Raw genomic sequence first — 24,381 nt, forward strand, 5'->3', positions numbered from 1 at the left:
ACTCATGCTGCACATGATATCCAGCTCAAACTAATTAGTAATATCGACTAATCGAAGCCGACCAGGGTGATATTGTCCAATAGCCGATCACCTCACTTCATATAGAGCATTCTTGGAATAAACATTCTAGTGTAAGGTTTGATTAGATGATTGGCATCTGCTGTTGAATGTTCTTCACAAAGAGGCGGTTAAAAGGTAATATGATGTCTCTTTGATGGAACTAATGATGGTACATACATATTCCAAGCATCTCCCAGCCATGATTAGAATACAATCCAGAATACATGGGCCATCATATAACACACAAGAACAAAGCACACATGGAATCAGCAGTCACATATCGAATAGTAAACAGCATCTCGTAAATAATTGGCAGTGATGATTTAGGTGATGAACTTCTCCAGAGGTTTGGGAGCTTCACCAAGGTCTGCAAGGTATTATGATGAGTTGTTGCCATACATTTGGCGGTCGGCCATGTGTTGTGTTACTTGGGAACAGTCGCTGGTTGCTGTTGCGTGATGCAGTGAATATTTCCACCACCTAGTACAATTTCCCTAGCACCCTCAATTCTCACCACCTGATGCAAGCATCAACTCGTCAGTATCTTCGGTAGAGAAAAAAAGGTGACGATCAGATACTTAAAACAATCGTGTTTTGTGCCCTTGTGCACGTGTTTCCATTTGTAAGTGTGCTTCACAGCGTAAGACACCAAGTAAGACACTGAATAAGTTCATTTCCCCCTTGAGAAACGATACCAAAGCTAGTTGAGATTCTAGGCAGATCAACCAATGGACATAACCTGATATTCCATAGCTAAATTTGTTATTTTTCCCCCAGGGGGTGGGGGCGAGCACAGGAAGATAATCTTGAGAAGGGAAGGTTAAGAACAGCTCATGTCCTTGACTTGGTTCTACAGAAGACTGTAAAACGAATCGAGAGAAGACTAGATAGTGTTACATACCGGACGATCTGGGAAAGCATCACCTAGGACACGAGCAGCTTCATCATCCCACTTTGGATCCCCAAATTGTGGTACAATGACTGCTTGATTAGCAATATAAAAGTTGACGTATGAAGCAGCAAGTCTTGTACCCGGCAGTCTTGGTACTGCATAACCATCCTGTTGTAAATTATAAGACAGTCACTGGATGGACAATGTGTTTTGTTTTTCATCAACACCGCAGATGATTTTTTTGGGCCAAAATTGAAGACATCGTGGAAGATTCAAGTGTAAGTCAAAAGCTGCATCCTAATTAAATCAAAAGATCTATGCAGAAAGCTGAGACATTGGAAAGCTCGCACACTTCCAAAACGTCATTTCTCTCCTCAAGCTAATGCAGACCCACAGAAAAGGGCGTGCGAATATATGCTATGCGTTTCATCTCTCTAGTGACAATTCCAATACTGTGTTAAAAAGAAGTGGCCATACAAGCACCTATTCTAAGACTCTAAAATGCTTGCCTGCACCACTCCAGCAGCCTCTTCTTCTGTCAAATAGAGAGGACCAGGAACATGGAGTTTAATTATCTGCAATTTCCTACCAGCGGCATCAGTTGCATTAGAGAGAACCTTATATGCTTCCATAGATCGTTCATATTGAAGATCCTTTTCGTCATCAGTCCATGAGAGTAAAACCGTACCAGGCTTCACAAAACAACACATATTATCAATATGGCCGTTTGTATCATCATCACCTGCCAAAAGCCCATTAATCATTTAACACATAAGAAAAAGCACGCTATCTACTAGGATAGAAGCATATTCTCGGTTGATGTATACACTCTTGGGGAAAAGCAGCAACAATGTTGACGGGGAAACTGGAATATTCCCTAAATTGTGAGAATAATTTCCTGTGTCACCATGTGAGTGACGAAGCCGAAACTCCCCCATCATCAAACCATAAGAGGAAGTCCATTATGTTTTGGAGACTACCACAAGTATGACTGAGGAGAGATTGAGATGCTACAAGTTATAGTATAGTAAGAATAGACATTTGAAGAAAATTAGAAGACAATATGCCCAGATTTTGATTTCAGCTTCATGGTATAATTGCCAACTAATAAGAGTAGTGTACCATATAATCCACGAGGCAGCCATATGATCTTCTTGACACCAAGATATGCCTTGAGTACATCCTCAATTTGTTCTCTTGTTAATTGCGGGTTCCTGTTTTTGTTCAGGAGGCATTCCTCAGTGGTAAGACAAGTCCCTGAAGAAAAAAGACTATGAAACAAGACAGGCCAATCGGCGAAGCATTCAGATACCAAGAAATCAATCTGTTTGAGGCTGCAGCAAGACAAAACGAAAACAGTGCTTTTCAGAATCATTGATAAATGAATCAAGAAGAGGGGATTTACTCTACGGCGCCTCATACAAAATTCTAGAGCTAGTCAAAGTCGAACTGCAACAACTGCAAAAAGCTTTCCACCTTAATGAATTCTAGGTACTACAGGAGGAGAATAGCAGTCTGAGAGCTAATTTCCCAGGCTCAATAAATTGTTCATGATGTTTCAAATGGAGTTGATTTGCAACTGGAATTTTCTAAGCATCGAGAGGGACATGTTGATCACATTGATGAAGACAGACTTCCTGAGGAAATCACAAGATAACCAGGAGAACTGACATGGAAATACCTGTATGATGATGAAGCAGCAGAAATTTCCAATAACATTTGAGAGAAATTAAAGTGTGGTGTGATCACAGACTTTCTTGCCTTGCACTCTCAAATGCTACTTAAGACGAGCCTCTCAAGCTCCTTAATTCACCAAAAAGATATGGATTCAAACAGAAACAAACTGCCAAGGATATAATAATGACGGCAGGCCTTCTTTCTTCCTGATGTCATCTAGTTATTATCAAAGTGAAAAGTTTGAATGATGAATGATGATAATGCACGTGGAAGAAATTATTCAAATTTTTCTAAAGATCTTGATCCATGTGTCCACTAAGAAGATTGGAAAATGTAGTGTAAGCTCAAATTACGCATTAAAGTATAATATTCATGCCCACCTGCACGTGTGAGAATTGTGTATAATACCAACAAGTCAATTATCTCCACTTCTAGAGTGTTACTAAATTGCTGACTAAACAGCATGTGGATAATACCTTCTCCATCTACATGGATGCTTCCACCTTCAAGAATCATTTCCTGTGAAAACCTCGGAATCTCCTCAACTTGAAGAATCTGACAGTACATCGTAAGGTAATTAATCCACAATTGACAAAGAGGGAACACTGAATTCAGGAAATAAAAGGTAGATGAGAATGACGTAGCAAAATAAAAAGAACAAAGAAACTGGTATTTGATTCTGACTTCAAAAAACAATAATAAAGTGTAATAAGGAGATTGAATGATGTTTCCATACTATAAGTAGAAAACTGCCTTTAACTGTTGGTAACTGCTAGCTGCACCTTGTCCACCTTTATTCTCTTTATGAGGCAATGCACACAATCGAGCAGGACAATGTTGCAAGTCTGTCAGCTAACAGGTTCGGGGTTCCCAACCCAAAAGAGTAATGGAGAAAAAAAGAAGAAAAGAAAACAACAACTACTAACTAGCAGAAATCACAAAAAGAAAAGAAAGATGTTACACGCAGTATTTGAGGTAGCCCTACATACCTTCTTGGCTATAAGAAGGTCGAGACTCCAATCTTCATAGCAACCTTCTTCAATATCTAATTTCAAGGGGGATGGTGACTTTTAGAGAGAACAAGCATACTTAAACTGACTGACTGGTCATATTCTAAGGTAATAAAATCTTTACATTGCATGTTAGCTATCAGAGCACAGAGTGTTGACTCTGTCTAGTAAGGGAAACTATCTATTCATAATGACAAAGAAAAATAACTGTTCATTTTTCAATGCAGCTTCAACTATGACTTCTTATCCCTTTCTAACTGGCTGCATCACTGTAATCTAGTGAGGCAGAAAGTGAAAGGAATCGTCCAAAATTGATTGAATATGAAACTCCTGCACTTACTCTTTTTTTAAATCTGTGATAAAATTACCAAAATGGCACAAGTGATTGCACTCTGTGTCAGTTTGAACACGTTGCTGACACTATCTCCTTCATCTCGAGATTGAGATATCAAGACACAGCAAACCCGACATCAATTGTCACAATAACTACTCATCTTTACAAAGATAGATGCTTTAAACAGTGCCAAGTTACCTCCATAGGCGTTGAAATTCCAATCGATCGCGGCTATCTTCCGCTCATGACCCGGAGATCCGTCCCTCACCACAAACTACAATGGACAGCACCACATAAAGCATCACGGCACGGATACATCCAAAAAGAGACTTGAGGGGTTATTCATGATCACTCACAGTTGGTCCAGTGTCCCTTAACCAGGAATCATTCATGCCCAGCTCAATGACCCTGACCTTCGCCGGCAACATTTTCCGCGCATTTTCCCACTAAGCACACAAGACACACACACGCACCATACCCAGATTCAGAAAGCGAATTCCAGGAACACCCACATGCTAAAAATCTCAACTTCACGAGGTTCCATCGGTCGCGAAACGCGAAACACCAAAACCTGAGCGGTGCTGGCGCAGACGGTGACGGGCTCGAACTCGGATATGGCGGCGGCGACCTTGGCGAACATGCGCTGAGCAGGGGCGGCGTTGTCCCTCCAGTTGTCCGGACGTTCCTGCGGGAGCAGAATTCCGGACGCCGTCATTCATCGGCCGACCGGTCGCCGCGAAAAGGAACGGCGGGAAAAAGAGGAGAAGACGACGGCGGCGAGGCTTACCGGCCAGCCGATCCAGCACCGCGAGTGGCGCTCCCACTCCGCCGGCATGTGGAATCCATGCGAGACCGGCGTGCCTTCCATGGCCTCTCTCTCTCTCACTGGGGGAGTGAGACTGCGGGTGCGGTTCGGCTTCGCAAGCGACGAAGTTATTTATCGGTCTTCGGGCCGACAGGCTTTGGTCTGCGATGAATCACAGTAACCACTACCGTTTTGTGTGATGGTGTTTTTCGATTGGACGTTTCCTTGATTTTGGGATAATAACGTGGGTAGTCCTTGAAATTTTATTCAATATATAATATGTACTATTTTTAATTTATTTCATATAATCATTAAACTTTACCTAAGATTAGAACTTTACCTAAATATTTAATATGATCTCTGAATTTTTAAATTTGTTCAAAGCGACAATTAAAAGTTTCTTTATCTCAATGAAGATATTAAAATTTCAGAGACTCGTTTATAAATCCATATTTTGCTTTTGCTAAATCTTTATCTTTCTCACATGTGTGTTCTATTAAGTAGCTTATTAAGCATACTTTTCGAGAGGTTAAGCAGTATGTCTAATCTTCCAAATTTGATTAGCACCCTTTCCTAACTACTCAGTAAGAACATATTGTTAGCCTTCAAGTTCCTTTTGACTTCCCACGTGAATGGATGCAGTAATGTTATATGCACATTCATGGTGCCATTAGACTTGCTTTTTCATGGTGCCATTAGACTTGCTTTATCATTTCATGGAAGGGATGAGTTACTCCTATCACTCGAATGGCTCTTCTGGACACTTGGTTTTTGGATTACCGGTATGCTTGCATTGATACAGTCCAAACTACCCTTAATGCACGAACATCGATCGTTACACTATTTCCAAATTTTAATATGCCCTTTTTTGAATCCACAGCTTTTCTCAACCCTTAAGGTTCAGTGATAAATTATTGGAACTCCACAGACTTTAAATTTTATTGTTGCTAACTTACATTATCAAATGGTTTATTGTGTCAGGAAAAAAGATGACACGATTGTCATTAAATTTAGTAAGGAAAAGGAAGAAGCTATTTCCTCTATCTTTCCTACTATTTTTTTTTCTAGTTGACGATTGTCATCCAAATCCAAAAACCATGATTGAGTCCTTTGACTAGTGGGGAAGGCCCATTCATTATTACAAAGATCCCTGGACAGGGTACTGCTTTTGGGATCTTGAGTGCTAGTGTTTCCTTTGTACAAATCCTCTAGATGAAGATGAAGATGATAGACCATCTAGAAAAAAAGGAATGGTCAAAAGACAAATTGTATTAGAGGTATCTTGATGGAGACCTTGCTGTCGGACCTCTTGGTGAAGACAAATGAAAATATCAATTCATGGTCTCGTCGTACGAACCTCCTCAATCATAACATCCTCCATTAGTCCAAAACCATGTGAGCCTCCTCTGCCACCTTAGTCATCACCCAAAAAGAAAGCTTCACAGAAACCTTCATAGCAAAAATCAGTTGTCTCGCCTTTCTACAAACCTATTCACAAATGGTTTAAGAAAGACTCTTTTCCTTTAAAAGTACCTAAAGCACCTCAGCCAACATGTTTCCTAAAACTAGAACAACCATCTATCCTTCCATCTGTTTGTATGTTCAAACCATCAAACTTTCCACCTTTGGAAAGATCTAACTCTAGTGCCTTGTTCACAACATTAGGAGAATTTACAATGCTCAACATCGATTCTGACATATGCCTAAAGTTCTTAACCCTATAAATGTTGATGATCATGAAAGATAAAAGAAAGTCACAACTGCTGAGACCATTCTAAATTGGCAATCAGAAATGCTTTGGCTCAATATAACGCTCTCAAGACAATTGACACTAAACTTTCAACTATCTAAGCTCACCTTGATCATGTTGATCAGAAGGTTGATCAAACGGCTTTGATCACAAATAAATTGCTTAAAATTTTCCCAAAGAAATTACAACATAAGGAATATGGAAAATTTGTTCCTCATCATTCTTTGGAGGATTAAATGTTTGAAATGGAAAAATTGGGGAGACAGATCAAGCTTCTCCAAGAAGGAATGTTCATTCCTCCTTTAGACCTCTTTGCCCAACCTTGGAGTCTAGATCCTGTAGAGGTGATTTTTCCGAAAACTACAACGATTGCATCAATCTTTGAAGAAGCCCTAAAGATGGACCGAAGTGATATTATTACACTTCAAAATTGTATTCGAGAAATGGAAAAGCAAAAGAAGCTAAAAGAGGAAAACAAGCTAGCTTCAGAACCTTTCCAAGAGCCTCCCTTTGCTCATATGGCCTCAAATCCACTCGAGGCTTTTTTGCAATACCAAAGTCGGTAAAAGATATCAACCATTGCTGCATTCGACTCCCCCAAAACAAAATATCTCTAAATCGACTTCAGAATCAGATTCATTTTCCTCTGAAAGCAATTCAACCTCGAGCCAAAACACCAAAGTCTCTTGAGCCTTATCTTTATGGCTCATCCCAATCAAATTCATTTGAGCCAGAAGTAGGACGCCTTCATGACCTAAACCCAGACCATAGGTCTTCAATCTTAAAATATTATTTCATGCTCGATGATATTCCATACTCAAAATGGCCAGAAAGATTATAGGAGTTCCATGCTTGGCTCAACACTAGAGCACTTACTATCGAAAGTTAGTATGATATACTAACGAAGTTTGTGAGCAGATTTATTGAAAGTCTATAGGATTGGTAGAGAACTATTCCTGATCGAGATCTGGCTTCATTAATCTTCATTTGGGAAAAACTTCGCTCATGGACATCTCATAGCTATACATCCCTTCTGTGGCCACGCCCTCTTCCTCGATCATGGTTGCACTAGATCATAGGAGCTTCCTCACATTCGAAAGAGTCAAAACTGGCGAATTGTTATTTGCGCTATCACCATATATCATTCTTTTCAATGGAGTTTGCTAAAGCTACAAGGAGAATTCCTCTTGCCCTCTTCTTGCAAGCATTTCTCAGCACTCCGGCAAATATTGGTGTACCCCAACCTATTCCAAACGAGATTTTTGCAACTCTTTCTTGTAGAATCTTGGCTTATCCTCGATAGTATCGATAATTGCAAAGGGTATTTTGTCAGTTTAATCAAGTTATTCCACTAGAACCATGGCCGACAAAAGCTAATAATGTTTTTTAGGATCATTGTGATGATTATCGCGCAACCTAGCCAACAATCAATGCTTGTCTAAGGAGATACTATGAAATTGAAATGCAAGACAATTCTGAGTCACAAACATCTCCACAAGATCCAGCTTATCATCATAGGATTCATGGGTAGGACCATTGTTATAGAATCCTTTTCATTATAGTGAATTACAGCTTGCACTTAGCCTAGGTCTTGACAAAGAAAGCTCATCACTTCAACTTGGGAATTTACCTCAACTTGGCATCCCATCAAGCTCCATTGATGTTCCAATAAGCTATTATCAATCATCCCAAAGACAAAGGCTATCTGAATAAATGTGAAAGTTGCTCTAGAAATTGAAGAAGTAGAGAAACTCCTTGAAGTGCTCAAGCAAGAGTATGGAGATAATTCAGAGAAAAGCACTTTTAATAATCCTACTGACATCCCATCCAGTTCTTATCATCCCGTAGAGGCTATATAGATTCTGACCATCTTGAAGCTCTCGAAATTGAAAGACTTATAAGAGAATACCAGAGGCAAAAGGACTAGGGATGTGCATGGTCGGGCGGGCGGTTCCGGCCTAGAACCGGAACCGCCCGCTAAGGACCGGTTCCGAAAAATTGGAACCGTGATCCACTCATTTGTTGCATGGATCCACCCGAGAACCGGACCACTGGTCCGGTCGGTTCCCAGGTGGATCCATGGAACCAATCTTGATACGAAACAATTTTGGTTTTCAACATAAAACGGTCGGGTCTATGAGTTGGGAAGGAGGGGAGGAGGTCTATGGTCGGGTTACCAACATAGAACGGTCGCGAAACAATTTTCTGCGGCTGTGGCAGGTGGTGGCCAATGCGAGGGGGCGAATAGCAGTGGCGGAGGAGCAGCGGCGGCGGCGTCGACGCTCGAGGAGGAATCGAAATAGCGATAGAATTAGGAGGAACCGAGGAAGAGACAAAGAGAGAGAGAGAACCGAAGACGAAAGGAGTGAGGAGATGAGATCTAATCTAGGGTTTCTTTTAGTAATTTTTTTTTTTTAATATTAAAAAGGTTCCGGTCCCGGTCAGGTGGGCGGATCCGCCCATGGAACCGGGATCCGAACGGTACCCATGGAACCGGGAACCGGACCGGTACCCACCGGTTCCGAAAAATTGGAACCGGGAACCGGACCGGTTCCCTCAAGAACCGCTGGTTCCAGGCCGTTCCGATCCGGTTCCAGGCGGTCCGGGCGGTTCCCGGATATTTTGCACACCCCTAAGAAGGATGAAGATGACTCAGTAGCTTGGACAATGATGAGTCAATCTATAAGTATGACTTGTGAAGAAGTCTAAAGCATCTCCAAAAGAAGAAAACTAAAGCAACAAAGAAAAAGAAGTCTAAAGCATCACATGAAGATTAGGAAAATTTGGTTTAAAAGTACTATTTGACAATATTTGGCATTATTTCGTACTATTTGGCATTGTTCGGTACTATTTGATACCGTTTGACACTGTTTATGTACTATTTGGCATTGTTCATGACACTGTAGCATCCTTTAGCAAAAGTGAAAAATGTAGGATAAGAGTCTGGTGGAAGCAAGGCCTTCATCTGTCAATATAAGGGTCAAATAATTGGTCTACCAAAAAGAGTCTATAAAATTGTCTTTAGTGTTTATTTTATGCCTATATAAGTCAATGCTTGCAAATGCTAAGGGGCAGAACAAACTCTCTTTAAAATAATATTGCGTAGTTTGCTATAAATTCTTAAAGCTCTCTCCTACCTTCCTTTATGCTTGGTATGATTCTTTAAAACCAAGGATATCATGATTAATCCTAGTTGTATACTTTGCACTTGCCACAATGTCGAGCATGTGCATCAGAATTCTATCATCTTAAAATTTGCTGTGATATGAGTCAAAAAATGAAAAGGAATTTGGTGGCGAACACATAGTCCTTAAGACCATAAAAGGGCCATGTGTGTGGGATAGCATACCTACAACGAATCTTGTTTTCATTTTCCCTCCCTTGTATCATAATCCCTTGAATTATATGAAAATGTTCGATATATTCTTTCCATTCATTCAAGATTAGGGACAATATTAAACATTTTCATATAATCCAATGACTAAATTGAACATGTGCCAAAAGGTTAAAGATTATATAAAATAAATTAAAAGTTCAAGTGCCGCATTGCATATTAAGCTAAAGTTAACTACACTAAACAAATTAAAAATTCAAGGGCCACATTACAAATTGGGCCAAAGTTTAAGGACTATTTATATCATTTTTCCTTGATTTTACTCAAGTATGTGAATGCGCTTTGTAATAAAAATCACACAAATGGTTCTTTGACTTTAGCTTTATGTGTAATATCGTTCTTGAACTTTTAATTTATTTGATGCGATCTATGAATTTTAAGCCAATATGCAATTACGTTCCTAAAGTTTTAACTTGTTTAGTGTTATGCATTTTTTTTATGCATGTTCAATTTAGTTCTCGAATTATATAAAAATGTTCATTGTTGTTCATGAGCTTGAATCAACTAAAGAATAATATTGAATATTTTCATATAGTTTAGGGATTATTGAATATAGTCCAAAAGTCCAAGGATTGCATTGAACAAGTTAAAATTCAAGGACAATATTAGAGATTAGGTTAAAGTTTATGAATTATATTAAACAAATTAAAGGCTTAGAGATGATATTGCACATCGTGCCAAAATTTAGAGATTATTTGTATCATTATCTCTTTATAAATTCTTAATTTCCTAAAATATTCCTAATGTTATATACAATCCCAAAAGTTGAATTAAAGTTTGAAGACCATTTAAACTATTTTTCCTTCCCTAAAAAAGCTCTCAATTTTAGATTCGATTCCTCATCTGTCCTAAATCTTCTTCTTTTTTTCTATCAAGAAAAAGTCGCTGCTTTTACTCGAGTTACAAATATGCTCCCGTCAAACCCCCCGTTCAAAAGTCTCCTCCGATTTCTTCAACATTATCAACATAGGGAGGCTACTATTATTCCACATATATATACAAAGGTGAGGATGTTGGTAAAGATGCAGGTTCTAATCATTAAACCTCTAAGTGGTTCTGATGTTGGTAATTTTAAAGAAACTAAATGTGATTTTTGAAATGCATAGGTAGATTTAGAACTCAAGTGAGAGCAGGTGATTTTTTAGACAAAAAAGTTTAGAAAAGAATTAGGATTTGACCTAAGATTGGGTTTTTCTTAGGGAATTAGGCTCTTTTTCATTGCATATACTGTTTTGAGATTTGCATGATCAATATTTACATATATAATATTTTCGTATATGAATAACTTGTTTTGCTGAGATATATATATATATAATTAAGTGTCATGAGGTAAAGGCCTCATTACTTGAGAACTCACGAAACTTCTTTTACATATCGATTAAGTTCCAATATTAAGCATGTGTAGGCAATCCTAACTCAGAGATGTTTATATACAATTAATCAGATTTAAATGGTTGATTTTCAATTATTGTGCTAGGGTGACTTTAGAAGAGGAGATTGATGTAAAAATCATGTTCGACACCTCTTACATTGAAGGGATTTTAATTTTTGAGTTGATGACACAAATAATCCATGAACTTTAACTTAATATGTAATACGGTTCCTAAATTTTCAATTTATTTAATGTGATCTCAAATTTTTGTTACTTATTCAATTTAGTCATGATTATTTTTCAATGTTGTCTTTCATCAATTCAAATTTAGGGACAACATTAAACATTTTTATAAAGTACATGGACTAAACTAAATATATACCAAAAGTTTCATGACTATATCAAATAAATTAAAAATTTAGGAATTATATTGCACATCGAGATAAAGTTTACGGACTATATTGAACTAATTGAAAGTTCATGAATTACATTGTACATTCTACCAAAATTTTAGGATCATTTGTGTCATTTTCTATAATCTTTTCACTAAGCACTCGTGTTCATACGATTTCTTTGTACGGTGTCTTTTTATCAATGACCCTCTTTAATTTTTCTTTAATCAGAAGTTCTCAATAATGTGGTTTTGCTCAATATTTTTTAAATTTAAAGATTTCAAGCGTCGGTCGGTTTATCCACCAGACACGTGCGCACTGCTTTGCTTAGCATAGCATGAGATATCTACCATCGCAGCCTTAAAGGAACTGGTTTTGTCGCGTAGTCCAATACCGGTTAGTGCCGGAACATCGTAATGAATTCACTCCCTCTCTTCATGAACTGACGCTCTCTGTTCGCTCTGCCACACGGAACAATCAAGAATCCCCTCCCCTCGATCTTTTTGCCAATACCCAGCTGCCAGAAAGATTCGATTCCTGTGCCTTCCACTAGCGTCCCGCCTTTTCTGGGGCCAACCAATTGCCTCCCGAGAACCGTTCCCGATTCTTCCGGCGACCCTTTTGATTTCTCGGAAGATCGCCGGCGTTGTTTCTTTCTGTTGTTTTTGTCGGATGTTCTTGACATTACCCGAGAACCAGGTTCGTCTAAATATAGTTCTTTTTTGTGGGGAAGAAATGAAGGGCTTCGTTTTCTAGTGCGAATGATGTTTGCTTTGATGATCTTTGATGCGCCGATTCGTTTTCGACTTCCTTGTTATGAATTCGATGGTTCTTGTGGAAAGAAATCGGTCTTTGACATGTTTTCATTAGAATCATCGGCTGGGGAGTACGGTCGTTCGAGCGCTTTAATGTTCTTGATTGTTCTTTTTCTTTTTCTTGGTGACTGCGGATTTCACCCGACACATAATCTCTTCGGGAGAAAAGCTTCGGATGTGTTCTCAGTTTGGTGTTCACGGTCGTATTGATCCTAGATACTCAGCTAATAGCAATGATGCAATCTGGTGAAAGATTTGTGTCTAACTGTTGGCATGATCTTGAAGGACCATTTGAGACTTTGTCATGTATATTTGGTGAGGTTACTATACATGATTGGCCAAAGGCAGTCGAGTGATTGCTTACATATAGGTCGTCGCAGCATTTGCAATCTTTGCGATTGTTTCTATTCCGCTTTTGTCACCTCTCTGCCATTTCGATATTACCTCATATTCCTCAAAATATCAGAATCTTTCCACTGCTGATCTGCTACAGATGCTTAGTGATAGCTCCTTTCCTGTTTTAGCTTTCATCTGCAACTTTCTGAGGGATGTGTACATCTGCTTCACAGATGGCTCAAGATAATTCACCAAGTGCCGATTCACCTCGCCGGCGTTCTGGCCTCTTGCGGGATCAGGTTCAGATAGTCAAGAGAAAGGACTCTGATCGCTTTGAGATCGTTCAGATCCAGGAATCACTTTCATTCGAGAAGGGTTTTTTCATATTTATTCGGGCGTGTCAATTGTTGGCCCAAAAGAATGATGGGTTAATATTAGTTGGAGTAGCTGGTCCTTCTGGAGCTGGTAAGACTGTGTTCACTGAGAAGGTGCTGAACTTTATGCCCAGCATTGCTGTCATAACAATGGATAATTACAATGACTCCAGCCGTGTAATCGACGGCAACTTCGATGGTGAGTTCTCTATTCACCCGTGTCAGTTTTAGGTTTATCTTCAATTTTTTAAATTCCTTGTAGGTGCTGGTAAGTTCTAGAGTTCCACTTCAGCCAGATACCAAAGAGTTTTAGGAGCAATACAAGGCGCAAGCTCAAAATATATAGGATTGGTAGGGTTTACAGAATGTCCACTTTCAGAAGAGCTTACTTTGAATACTGGCGAGGAGAATCACCTATGTAGAGGTCGGAGAATTAACAGCCACTTCGAGATTGTTTTCCAATCTTAAAGAAACACTGATGTCTAGGAATGGGTTAGCTTGACCTTTGGGAAGAGAGCTTCCTCGAGATGTTGGCACTCGAAAGAAACAGAGCATTGGCTTATGGCAAAAATCTATCAGCTTTGTGGGCCAATCTTCATGAGGTGTTTAATCAGTTCAATGGAACCAACCGGGTTAGTGAAGAGTAGCCAACCAAGTCCAACTCGGCAAAAATGTGTAAAACTTGATGACTTGGTAAAATTTGTGGAACACGAGAGGAATCCACAATGATCACAGATATGTGCATTTTGAATTATTAAGACATTATTTTGCCAGCTGCCCTGGCTATTGAGTAGGTCAGTGATGTAAGGCGGCCATTTTCCATGTCTTTTCATGATTTCTCTGGTTTAGTACTTGGACATTTTAAGCATGAGTGCTTAATATTCACCTGTCATGTAGGTCTTTTAATCTTCTTTTCATTCCTAGGATCAAGGCTTGTTTTTTTCTGAAGTCATCTATCTTTAATAAGTATTTTATCTCTTAGACTGGACATGACCAAATGCTCTCCAACATGTATTATATTTCTGCAGTCATGTCTCTTACTTCAGCAGTTGTTCAGTTAATAATATGGGCTGAATCTGAAGGTAGATCGTTATCAAAGCCTGAAGGTTGATGCATGCTAACTTATGAAAGCTTAGGGTTAGGGTTTTACTTCAATTTTCTTCCTGTCCTTACCTTGCATTGTGCTCCAGCTATGTTGGCACATATCGTCATTTAGATTTCCATTCATGCACGGGTCTTTCTTCTACCTAATTCCTCTAGTCATCTACAGGCATTCTAGATTATGGTTCACAAATTGCATCCTATAATGTTGCAAATACTTTTCATTCCATGAACTTTGCTAAATGAGATATAAGGGATAAATTCTGACAAATATATTTGAAGCAGATCCTCGCTTGACGGACTATGACACATTGCTTGAGAATATTCATGGTTTAAAGGCCGGGAAGCCTGCTCAGGTTCCAATATATGATTTCAAGTCTAGCTCTCGTATCGGCTACAGGTTATGCACATATCTCTAAATGTGGAAAATTTTACTTACTTCATTGGAAAAAGGAAGAAATATTTACCTGATGAAATTGGAAAACTTTTGTAGAATACATTAAAAACTGCTGCTGTTCATTTACTGTATCTACATATCCTAGATGCATTATGCAAAAGAAGAAAATTTGAAATTATGCTTTTGACAGGACTATTGAAGTTCCCAGTTCTCGCATTGTGATTATAGAAGGCATTTACGCCCTGAGTGAAAAATTGCGGCCTTTGCTTGACCTTCGCGTCTCTGTGACTGGGGGGGTACATTTTGATCTTGTCAAACGAGTTCTAAGGGATATCCAACGCGCTGGCCAAGAACCTGAAGAAATCATTCAGCAGATATCTGAAACGGTTTTCTTGCTTTCCTTGTGTCAAGAGTTTTATTAAGTAATGGGGTGCCCAGTTGTCTGCTGATTATTATTTTCAGTTTTTCGCCATCGATGCATCTAACCCAGTTTTTATCCCCTGCAGGTGTACCCAATGTACAAGGCTTTCATTGAGCCTGATCTTCAGACTGCACATATCAAAATAATCAACAAATTTAATCCTTTCTCTGGATTTCAGAATCCCACTTATATTCTCAAAGTTATTGTCAAACCCTTTCTATCTGGAGTTTGTAGTCTACTTTTACATTTCTATCTCAGACCTAGACTTGCTTCTTTTTCTGTAACTTAATTGGTACTTTTTGTTTGGTGCAGTCAACAAGGACAGTAACAGTTGATCAAATCAAGGCTGTTTTCCCCGGAACATATTCAGAGAGTATGGAGGAAACTTATGATATATACCTTCTGCCGCCAGGTGAAGATCCAGAAGCTTGCCAATCATACCTCAGGATGCGAAATAGAGATGGCAAATACAATCTTATGTTTGAGGTGAGATAAATATAAGGTTAAGCTTCTTGCTATGGTGTCATGTTTTCCATTCTTTTTTCTTACTTTTGGAGATATGATAGAAAACCAAGTAAAACCTGCCTTGCAAGTCTTGATAAAAATATGTGTCATACTTGTTACTTTAGCTGTTCTGAAGCTTGTGATTGAGTTGCAGATTTAATTGTTAGTGATCACTTGGCATTGCCTTCCAAAATGTTGTCTTTGTGTCACAATTCCAATAAAAATGACCTATGCTACGAGACTGAAGTAATGTCATTAAAGCATTTACCAAGATATTCAGTAATACCAGCATCTAGTTTCCCACTTGATTCCCATACCACTCTGAAAACAAGTTTCTGATTAGTTTTTGGTACAGCAGCTTCTAACTAAATCTCCTTGTAAATTTCAACTCTTCACAGAACTTATTGAAATACTTGATCTGATCTGCTACCAACATATGGGCTTTTTCCATAAGATCCTGCAAGTTCTAGGAGCAGTGCCCTCTAGGAAATTCTTTAGAGAACATGTTTTAAGAATGAAACCAGAGGCAATAGTCAGATGCTTTTTTAGGAGAAAGTGGGTTTGCCAATTATCTTCATGATTTAAAGATACTTTTCACTTGTCATTTTCTTAGGGGTCCATTAATTTCACAGAAAATGAATGATTTGGGAAGGATTTTTCTAAAAATGATGAAAAATTATCTTCAGGATTTTTCGAATAGAAAAATTAGTCACTGGAAAATAATTTTAATATCGACAACAGTTACGACCAAACATTTTTGTAAATGATGAAAATATTTTTCAAATCGTGGGTTTCCCCCTGAAAGAAATGCACCCTTAAAATTACATCCCATTGCTCTTTCCTTTGGAAAAGATGCAAGCTTGATTGTTCTCTTCTGAGAAAATTTTGGAGGGAACAAGTTAAAAATGTCAGTGTGGAAGTTGGATTCTTGTCGAGAACAAACACATTGAAAAGGGTTTTTTATTGTATAACTAATGTACATGATTAACAGGCTACATTCTAGTCCATAAATGCTGATAGTCTCTGCACTGGGTTCTAAGCTTTGAGTAGCCATTTTGTGAAAGGAAGTTGATGAAAAATGTGTCACAAGGTTTGCTAAAACCAACGTTAAGCAACCTTATGCATCATATTTACCTTACTTTAACATTATTAAGATGGTAATAAAGACGTTTGTCTAGAATTCGGGATGGGAGATGGCATCTTCCATGGACATCTACAGAGTAGGCCAACTACTTTGTTTTTTTATTTTTATTTTGGGAGAGTTCAAAGCTAGTGTTGGTCTTTGCCATATCAAGACTTAATAATTTAATATCCTCTTCTGTGCTTCAATGCATTTAATGTTGTTTGTATCAGGAATGGGTTACAGATAGTCCATTCATTATATCTCCGAGAATAACTTTTGAAGTTAGCGTGCGCCTGCTAGGAGGATTGATGGCCCTTGGCTACACAATCGCATCCATTCTGAAACGAAGCAGCCACATCTTCTCTGATGAGAGGGTGACTGTGAAAACTGATTGGCTGGAACAGCTTAATCGCAAGTATGTTCAGGTACATTTCAGCTGCTTCATTTATTGCTCAGCTTAGTCCACTCAACATTTGTGGCCATTTTATTGTGTCAGTGTCTTATAACTTTAGATTCAAAACTATCATGCATTTTGTTAATTTTGAATTGAAATGTAACCGTGTACATGAAAAGAATCCTCTAGCGTTTTAATACAGGACAACTTCACATTACTGAACCATCACCCAAGGTGTTTGGTACCTTTTAGACCTGAATACAGCTTTCCTGATTCATATATTTTTTTAACATATGAAAAAGAAAGTATAAATGAATGTAAAGCCATTGCATTCAAACTCATAAGTGTAGAGAGCTTTGTTTTTCGGCATCCTGTTGTGAAAATATTATTGTGGATATAAAAGTTGTCTGAATGTATTCATAAATTATCTTGCTAGCGTGTTTGCATCTACTAGCTGCTTCTGTTTTGATATTTGGAAGGCCAACAGCAAAATCTTTCTGATCTGGTTGTGAAGGTACAAGGACGTGACCGTATGTACGTCAAGTATGTTGCAGAGCAGCTGGGTTTGGATGGTTCATATGTTTCTCGTACCTACATAGAACAGATTCAGTTGGAGAAGCTTGTAAATGATGTTATGGTATGCCTCTTCTTATCTCTCTGTAGATTTGATCTGCTTGCTCCACTGATGATTGAGTTTTTTTGTAGGCATTGCCAGACGATTTGAAGACAAAGCTCAGCCTAGATGATGATCTTGTTTCCAGCCCTAAAGAGGCACTTTCCCGGGCTTCTGCAGATAGGAGGATGAAATATCTCAGCCGGTATACGCTCATTAACCCACAACTCTAGATACTTCCCTATTAAAAGCTAGTATGGAGCAAGTTCAGAGGAGAGGAGCTTACAAAAAAATGAATGTGCACGCACGCATGCACATATCAGATACTTTATTTTAGTGCTTTCAAAACTTTTTGCATCATTTAGGACAGATTTAGCGGGAGCACCATCTTTATTATGGGAAGTTCAAGCGATCATTCATTGAATTCTGTCTGTATTCCTTTCAGTGGGATGTCTCAGTCTTTCTCCAGTCAGAAAGACAAGAACTTAAAATTGACCAGACTTGCCATCAATAATAGAAGGTTTGATGGAAGAACTTTAGAACCGCCCGCAATTGCAAGCCAGGTAAGAATGATGAAAATCTGAAAGAAGCTCACGATGTTGAACCATCTTCACATAAATCTTCCTCTTGTGTAAGCTGTAACAATTTATCCTTATTTATTGTGGTCCCTCCCCAACATTATTTTGCTGATTTTGGCCCCCCATCCCTTGCAATCTGTCATAAGGTTAGTTTTTTGCTCACATTTGACTGGGTGCAGGGAGTGATTACTCATCTATCCGACCAAATATCCACGCTCAATGAGAGGATGGATGAATTTTCATCTCGTATCGAAGAGCTCAATTCCAAGTCCAACACCAGAAGAGTTTCAGCTAGTCAACAGAACTTAGCACTGCAGGCCGAAGCCTGCAATGGATCTGGACCCACTTCTCTTTTTATATCTGGCTTAGGAAATGGGTCTTTGACTGGTCCTTTAATGCCACATTCTTCATCCTCTTCCCAATTGGCTAAGGACTCCCCACTTATGGAAGAGGTATGTTTCCAAGTCTCGTCTCTTACAACTTAGGTGGGCACAGTAGATCTGATGGACCAGCTATGACTTTTACTTGAGTGAGATATTAAGGAGAGATCTTCTGACATTAGAGCTATGATAACTGGCCTTATGTTTTCTAACGCAGCATATGCTATAGCCTTAAGAGTAGGATATCGAGTTTACCTTCTAAGACCCTGTTTTGACGAACTGGTGACATAGTGAAACTTACAGGGCGGTGTTGTGCCATTTTGAATATCTTCAAAAACTAGATGTGCCTTAATGGCAAATCCCAAAACTTCCCCGGGAATCTTCAGGCCTGATAAAATACCAGAAAGGGCCATAACCTGTTGCATTGACAGTATCTTTTGGCACAAAAATGCATTGACAGTTGTGCAAAAACTATGTTTGCTCGTTTCTCTGGTTGACATGAGAGATGTGTTAAGCCATAGCCCAAGAGATAGTGAGTCCTGTTTGTGTTGAATAGGTTTTTGAATGTACTCCTGGCTGATAAAAATTGAATGTTATTGTCCGGACAGAAGCTTTTACTTGGGAAAGATTGAGTTGATGTCTCACCCTTACTCTTTTCGGCATATTATTGTCATGATTTTACTTCATATGTTAACAATGGCTGTTTGTTATCCGTGTTTTGTTCTCACAATGGCAGATACTAGTAATTGCCCGATCACAACGCCAAATCATGCACCAGCTAGACAATCTGAGCAATCTTCTACATGACTACTGGGGGGAGAGGACACGTCAAGCAAGAACAAATGACGTAACCTCGATGGCTGATGTCGTCACCATCCCTATTGTACTGACCCTAGCTTTCGGTGGCTTAGGTCTGATTCTGTTAAAGACCTTGACTACCCAAAGGTGATTCCTCCGCTTGCATTATTACAACGAAACACCACTACTACCCTTCTATTTCGTATCTGTATGTTTTTAATCTGCATTGTGGGAAGGCCACCCATAATCACTGTAAAGGCATGTCCCGGGGGGGCTTGTCTACTGTATATTGTAGCTTTTCAGCTTCATCTATGATAAAGAGGTTTCTTATTGGACCATCTAGTCAAGAGCAATGACTATTATGACATCGTAGCAAAGAAAGCAGCGAAGTCATGCAAGTTTAAAATGTTTTTGAGGTGTATGTACTCCAGAGATAAAAATCCGTCAAGTTCATTCTTGATGAAGTTCTCGTCATTCAGGCATAATTTGCGTAATTCAGATTGAAATTGTCACTCCACATACCATTATGGAACTAGTTTATACCGTTGCATTTCAGGAAACCTGTTCCTAAGACAATGTTTCTTTCGGATTTCACTTGCATTTCAACGCCAATCCCTCTGTTTGATAATGGGCAAGTTGACAGCCAGGTTTTACTTTAAACTGGAAACCGGTAAGGACATTATTTGATCTAAACTGATTCAATCTCTCTCTCTCACACACATCAAAACCTCCAGAGAAAGAGATACATTTACATCAAGATTGAATCAGCATTTTTCGGTTTATGGGTCGTGTTAGCTTGATTGCTGATCCCATCCTACAAAAGTTTCCAACAAATGTTGCTGCAATTCACCCGACCTACTTTCCAGTTTCTACAGAACATTGCGGCCTTGGAGTAGGAACACGTTTATGTCCAGTGACCAGGATTCCTTGGGAAATTATGTAATTAAAACTGCTAACTAGGATCTCCGACGCATGCCATTGTGAAAGAAAACAGCCCTTGGTCTGCATCTCCACGGCAGCGAATTGCTAACTCTTCGGAGGCAAATCGATGTCGCAAGAATTCATTTGTATTACTGTTCATGACACTCTAAAAGCACAATCCGTTGTACTGATATTGCTTTACCAGCTTTTGTGGCAACTGCTTAAGATGCGCATACATGATTTTATAGATGTGCCGTGGCGCCAAAAAACTGCAGAGACGAGTGGGCTACACAGACAATACAATAACCATAACTAGCAAAGTAATGAACATAAAAGAAGCAGATCCCTAAGGATGGCGACGTTTTAAAAAAGAGTGGAGGTAAGTTCAGATACTTCTGTTACAACTTGGTCATAATCAGCCTTTAATTTTTCTTGCTCTTCTGGGCCTAATTCACCCTTAGTTGGCTTTGTAAGTACCAGAACACAGCATGTTGGCCTCTTTGTTGCTCCTGCATTTGCTAGATCCTGAAACCATAAAAAGGAAACAGGATAATAATCTCAGAGCCGGGAGAACCAAAAGTTAAATAGCTGATTAGGTGAAGACGGACTAAGTTTCGGAGGAAATGGCAACCCATCCGCATCAAGCATGGTGATGACTGAAAAAACAGAACCTAACCATTTACATCAAAGGATGGTATAAACTTACCTCCTTCGAGGGAACATATATATAGGAGATATCATTTTCTTCACATAGAATGGGAACATGAGTGATCACATCAATAGGTGATATGTTGCCAGCAATGACGCATAATCTGCACCATCCAGAAAAGGAAAGAAAAAGAAAAGAAAGATGAGTGATTTACTCAAAAATATAAAACACAATTTAAAAGTAACAAAAATTATCCCCAAAGGACTTGGGGGAATGCTCTCTTAGTCTCTTTCCTTGGCGCACACTGCTGTACACTGTACTGGAAGTAGTACTGTAACTTGAGAACTGAAAATGGCACATTTTTTAAATCGCCTTGATCATCTAATAACACAATCATCTTCATAAAATACAAGCTCTCCGTCTCGGCATTTTAAAAAGGCCAGTGTGGCAGCTCATTTGCATGCACAGACCACACTTCTGTTGAAAACACACATTCTCCTAAAACTCTGACATGTATTTCACCCAGCTGGAGCCGACAACATCACCACCAAGTGCTACTTACATGCCAAATTCTTCATTAAAACCTCTTCAACTGGTATCACAATCATCACAATCTAGAGATCCCAAACAAACATTTGAAAAAGAAGAACAACATGGACCCAAAATGATATATTGGTATAAAGGAATAGTGGGAAACTCATCTAACAAGAAAAAGAACTATGCAAATGGTTTTACAGGAAATGGAGAATAGATGCAAGGATGATGCAAAGAAAGCTGATGCTGACCCTTTGTGACCGCGCCTGATGCTCTTGACCACCTCCTTCACACCTCTTTTCAAGCATTTCTGCTCAGCAGCTGCAAGTCAAGACACGACATTCGAATTAGCTATTACATTAACGTATATGCAAATCAATAGTCTCCTCAACGCAACATAGCATCTCCAAAGTAAAGCCTTAAGAAAGCTGGACAGTATAGCTTTTGTTCGAAAGCACAGTCAGACTAAACCAAAGAAAGTTCCAGTGAAATGTCCAACTACTTCCACGAAATATTCGGTTTTGTCGAAAGCCCCGCATCGTCGTCAATACATCAAACAAAAAGAGGACATATTCAACGCCAAAGCAACTGAAATTGTGGGATATTACTGAAATTTCCTTTCCTCGCCAAGCAAAATCTGGCATTTTTTGCATAGTTCCAGCTCATAAACCGCAAGCTCGCGTCTTTATCGAGCTCGCAGCTCCAACGTACCACGACGCGCCTACCCAGATTGTAAAAACGCGACATCAAGACACTTCGACTGCTAATTTCAGTTAAACTCCCGTCGAAAGATGAACACGATTCGGGTCTCTCCACGTCCAGGTTCCAATCAAAGCCAAAAACCCATCTCCCAAAAGGGAAAGAAAAACCCAGAAAAACAACATCGGATGCAATCGCCCCCGCCGATCGAGCGCGTCCAAAAGGGGCAAGAGAACTGAACCGAGCGACACGTTTCGTACCTCGACGGACGAGCTTGAGGGTCCGCTTGCCGAGCTTCTTGCCAGCGAGGGGCTTCGCGATGGGGGCCAGCGCCGCCACCTTCTTCCTCTCCTTCTCCTTCTCCTTCTGCGCTCTCTCCGCTTCGGTGTCGCTCCCCATCTCTCTCTCTCTCTCTCTCTCTCTCTGTGAAGTCGGAAGAAGCAGAGACAGTCGCAGAGAAAACCCGCGGAGGAGGGAGACTTATTAGGGTTTTTGCGCTCAAACCGGTCCGGTGGAGCGGTTCCGGTTCGTTTGGAAAAGGTACCGGTTCGACCGGTCCGGGGGTTTTAGCACGCCCACGTGCGGCATTTTATAAATTAGGGAGAATGAAATAAATTATTTCCAAACTTTTGCTTGATGACAGCACGAGACTTTGAACTTTAATTAATCAACACGCATTTTTGACACCTAATATTTTATTGGCTATATCATGGTCTTAACTTTTCATTGAAGAGCCCCACTCTAAAGATTTGGTTAGCGAAGTTCGTGAACAAACAATTCATTTGAGCTTTGTCGATGGATTGGACATCATTGTAAGGACTATCGATCGACATGCTGGCAACGTCCGCGTCTTTGTCAATCCTTAGCGCTCTTTGGTCAAAGGGCCATGTGTTCTGACCGAAATATCCTTCTCTTTCTTTCCCTCCAATTGATTATTCATTTTTTTTATTAAAATAATTAACAACATTGACTTTATTTCTATTTCTGTCCCATCAATTTCACGATATAAATATTCAATTACACCTAACAAGGTATCATCTTTGTCATTAGTTTTACAATATAAATGTCCAATTATGCCCAATAAGATATCATCTTATCATGCATCCTAATACTACTTTGCCTAGAGAAGGTTGCTAATTTTACTTTAGGGTCTCATATTTTAATCCCAAAAGTTTCATAGAAGATTAAAAAATTTCTAGCTTGGACGGCTTGTAAACACACAAATAATTGCTTATGAGCAAAAATTCATTTTAAAGTTGAAAATTAAAATTCAATTTAATTAACTAGTTGTGGATGTTTTTCCGAAATAAGTTAGTAAGTTTTTGAAGTAAAACATCACATAAATTGTGCTTTCTTTAGGGTTTTTCACATTTTAATCTAAATTGCAATATGAGAGTTGCAAATCTAGCTATACGTTCTTCACTTTCAAATTCACATCAGATAATTTTACACAAAAAATTTAAGCATATTTTGAAGTTTTAATTGGCTTGATATGAGATTGAATCAATAATCGCTATTATGTACTTTCTTCATGGTAGGAGTAGAACAACAAGAAGTTCCTTGTTTTTTTTTTTCCTTTCTTTTTTGTGCTCTTCTTTTGTTAATATTTAGATATAATATAAATATTGGTATGTTTAACATTCGTTCATGCTTCTAACAAATTAATTTTTTTCCATATTTAGATAAAATTTTCTTTTCTATTTCTTCATCAAGATTGGCTATTAGATTGAATTTTAATTTCCGATTTTAAAATATAGTTTCACTCAAACTATTTGATCAAAAAGAGACAATTAATTGTGTCTTCATATGCCGTCATAAGTAAAAAGTTTTAATCTTTAATGTAACTTCTGTGATGGAAAACATAAGACCAAAGCTTTTATATATGAAGTAATAATAAGATGCAGGATAAGATAATATTTTGTGGGTTGTACTGGAGCACTTATATTGTGAAAGTAATGAGGGAGATAATCGCATTAAAGACCATTTCGTGATAAAAATAAATAAAAATAAATTGGGGGAGAGGGAGGAGAATATTTCAGTTAGTTAATTAAAAAGATT

The 24,381-nt window shown here is 38.8% G+C and overlaps 3 protein-coding genes across 5 annotated transcripts; 1 reads left to right on the top strand and 2 right to left on the bottom strand.

Annotated features, from left to right (window-relative positions):
* Positions 1–188: 188 nt before the first annotated feature.
* Positions 189–22,741, bottom strand: LOC104421171 (agmatine deiminase). Of its 2 annotated transcripts, XM_039307674.1 has the most exons (11): positions 22,723–22,741; positions 4,761–4,850; positions 4,545–4,658; positions 4,330–4,419; positions 4,172–4,247; positions 3,619–3,674; positions 3,106–3,184; positions 2,075–2,209; positions 1,462–1,694; positions 962–1,120; positions 189–577 (listed from the first exon to the last, which is right to left on the bottom strand). In XM_039307674.1, the coding sequence occupies exons 2-11, from the start codon at positions 4,839–4,841 to the stop codon at positions 485–487; spliced, it is 1,116 nt and encodes a 371-aa protein (XP_039163608.1). In that variant the 5' UTR covers positions 4,842–4,850; positions 22,723–22,741; the 3' UTR covers positions 189–484. The 2 variants fall into 2 exon arrangements, with proteins under 2 accessions (XP_039163608.1, XP_010031338.2); XM_010033036.3 differs by lacking the exon at positions 22,723–22,741 and having other exon boundaries at positions 4,761–4,912.
* LOC104421179 (inorganic pyrophosphatase TTM1) lies at positions 12,065–19,858 on the top strand. Of its 2 annotated transcripts, none has more exons than XM_010033056.3 (12): positions 12,065–12,385; positions 13,026–13,410; positions 14,598–14,712; positions 14,900–15,095; positions 15,216–15,329; positions 15,443–15,616; positions 16,988–17,182; positions 17,666–17,788; positions 17,857–17,969; positions 18,210–18,327; positions 18,522–18,794; positions 19,459–19,858. In XM_010033056.3, exons 2-12 carry the CDS (start codon positions 13,050–13,052, stop codon positions 19,669–19,671), a joined length of 1,995 nt encoding a protein of 664 aa, XP_010031358.2. In that variant the 5' UTR covers positions 12,065–12,385; positions 13,026–13,049; the 3' UTR covers positions 19,672–19,858. The 2 variants fall into 2 exon arrangements, with proteins under 2 accessions (XP_010031358.2, XP_010031351.2); XM_010033049.3 differs by having other exon boundaries at positions 13,071–13,410.
* LOC104421194 (H/ACA ribonucleoprotein complex subunit 2-like protein) lies at positions 20,574–22,778 on the bottom strand. The gene is made up of 4 exons (XM_010033069.3): positions 22,584–22,778; positions 21,876–21,945; positions 21,148–21,253; positions 20,574–20,966 (listed from the first exon to the last, which is right to left on the bottom strand). The coding sequence occupies exons 1-4, from the start codon at positions 22,720–22,722 to the stop codon at positions 20,805–20,807; spliced, it is 477 nt and encodes a 158-aa protein (XP_010031371.2). The 5' UTR covers positions 22,723–22,778; the 3' UTR covers positions 20,574–20,804.
* Positions 22,779–24,381: the final 1,603 nt, after the last annotated feature.

The sequence above is a fragment of the Eucalyptus grandis genome, chromosome 2 (genome assembly GCF_016545825.1).
Source record: "Eucalyptus grandis isolate ANBG69807.140 chromosome 2, ASM1654582v1, whole genome shotgun sequence".
NCBI lineage: Eukaryota > Viridiplantae > Streptophyta > Magnoliopsida > Myrtales > Myrtaceae > Eucalyptus > Eucalyptus grandis.

Coding starts and splice junctions, on each gene's coding strand:
- LOC104421179 (XM_010033049.3), top strand. CDS start 12,359: ATGTTCTTGACATTACCCGAGAACCAG. Junction 12,386..13,070: donor TGACATTACCCGAGAACCAG/GTTCGTCTAAAT, acceptor TCTGCTTCACAG/ATGGCTCAAGATAATTCACC. Junction 17,970..18,209: donor AGGATGAAATATCTCAGCCG/GTATACGCTCAT, acceptor TATTCCTTTCAG/TGGGATGTCTCAGTCTTTCT.
- LOC104421194 (XM_010033069.3), bottom strand. CDS start 22,722: ATGGGGAGCGACACCGAAGCGGAGAGAGCGCAGAAGGAGAAGGAGAAG. Junction 21,946..22,583: donor CCTCAAGCTCGTCCGTCGAG/GTACGAAACGTG, acceptor CTTGACTTGCAG/CTGCTGAGCAGAAATGCTTG. Junction 21,254..21,875: donor ATCAGGCGCGGTCACAAAGG/GTCAGCATCAGC, acceptor TGGATGGTGCAG/ATTATGCGTCATTGCTGGCA.
- LOC104421171 (XM_039307674.1), bottom strand. CDS start 4,841: ATGGAAGGCACGCCGGTCTCGCATGGATTCCACATGCCGGCGGAGTGG. Junction 4,248..4,329: donor TAAGGGACACTGGACCAACT/GTGAGTGATCAT, acceptor TGTCCATTGTAG/TTTGTGGTGAGGGACGGATC. Junction 578..961: donor ATGCTTTCCCAGATCGTCCG/GTATGTAACACT, acceptor TGCTTGCATCAG/GTGGTGAGAATTGAGGGTGC.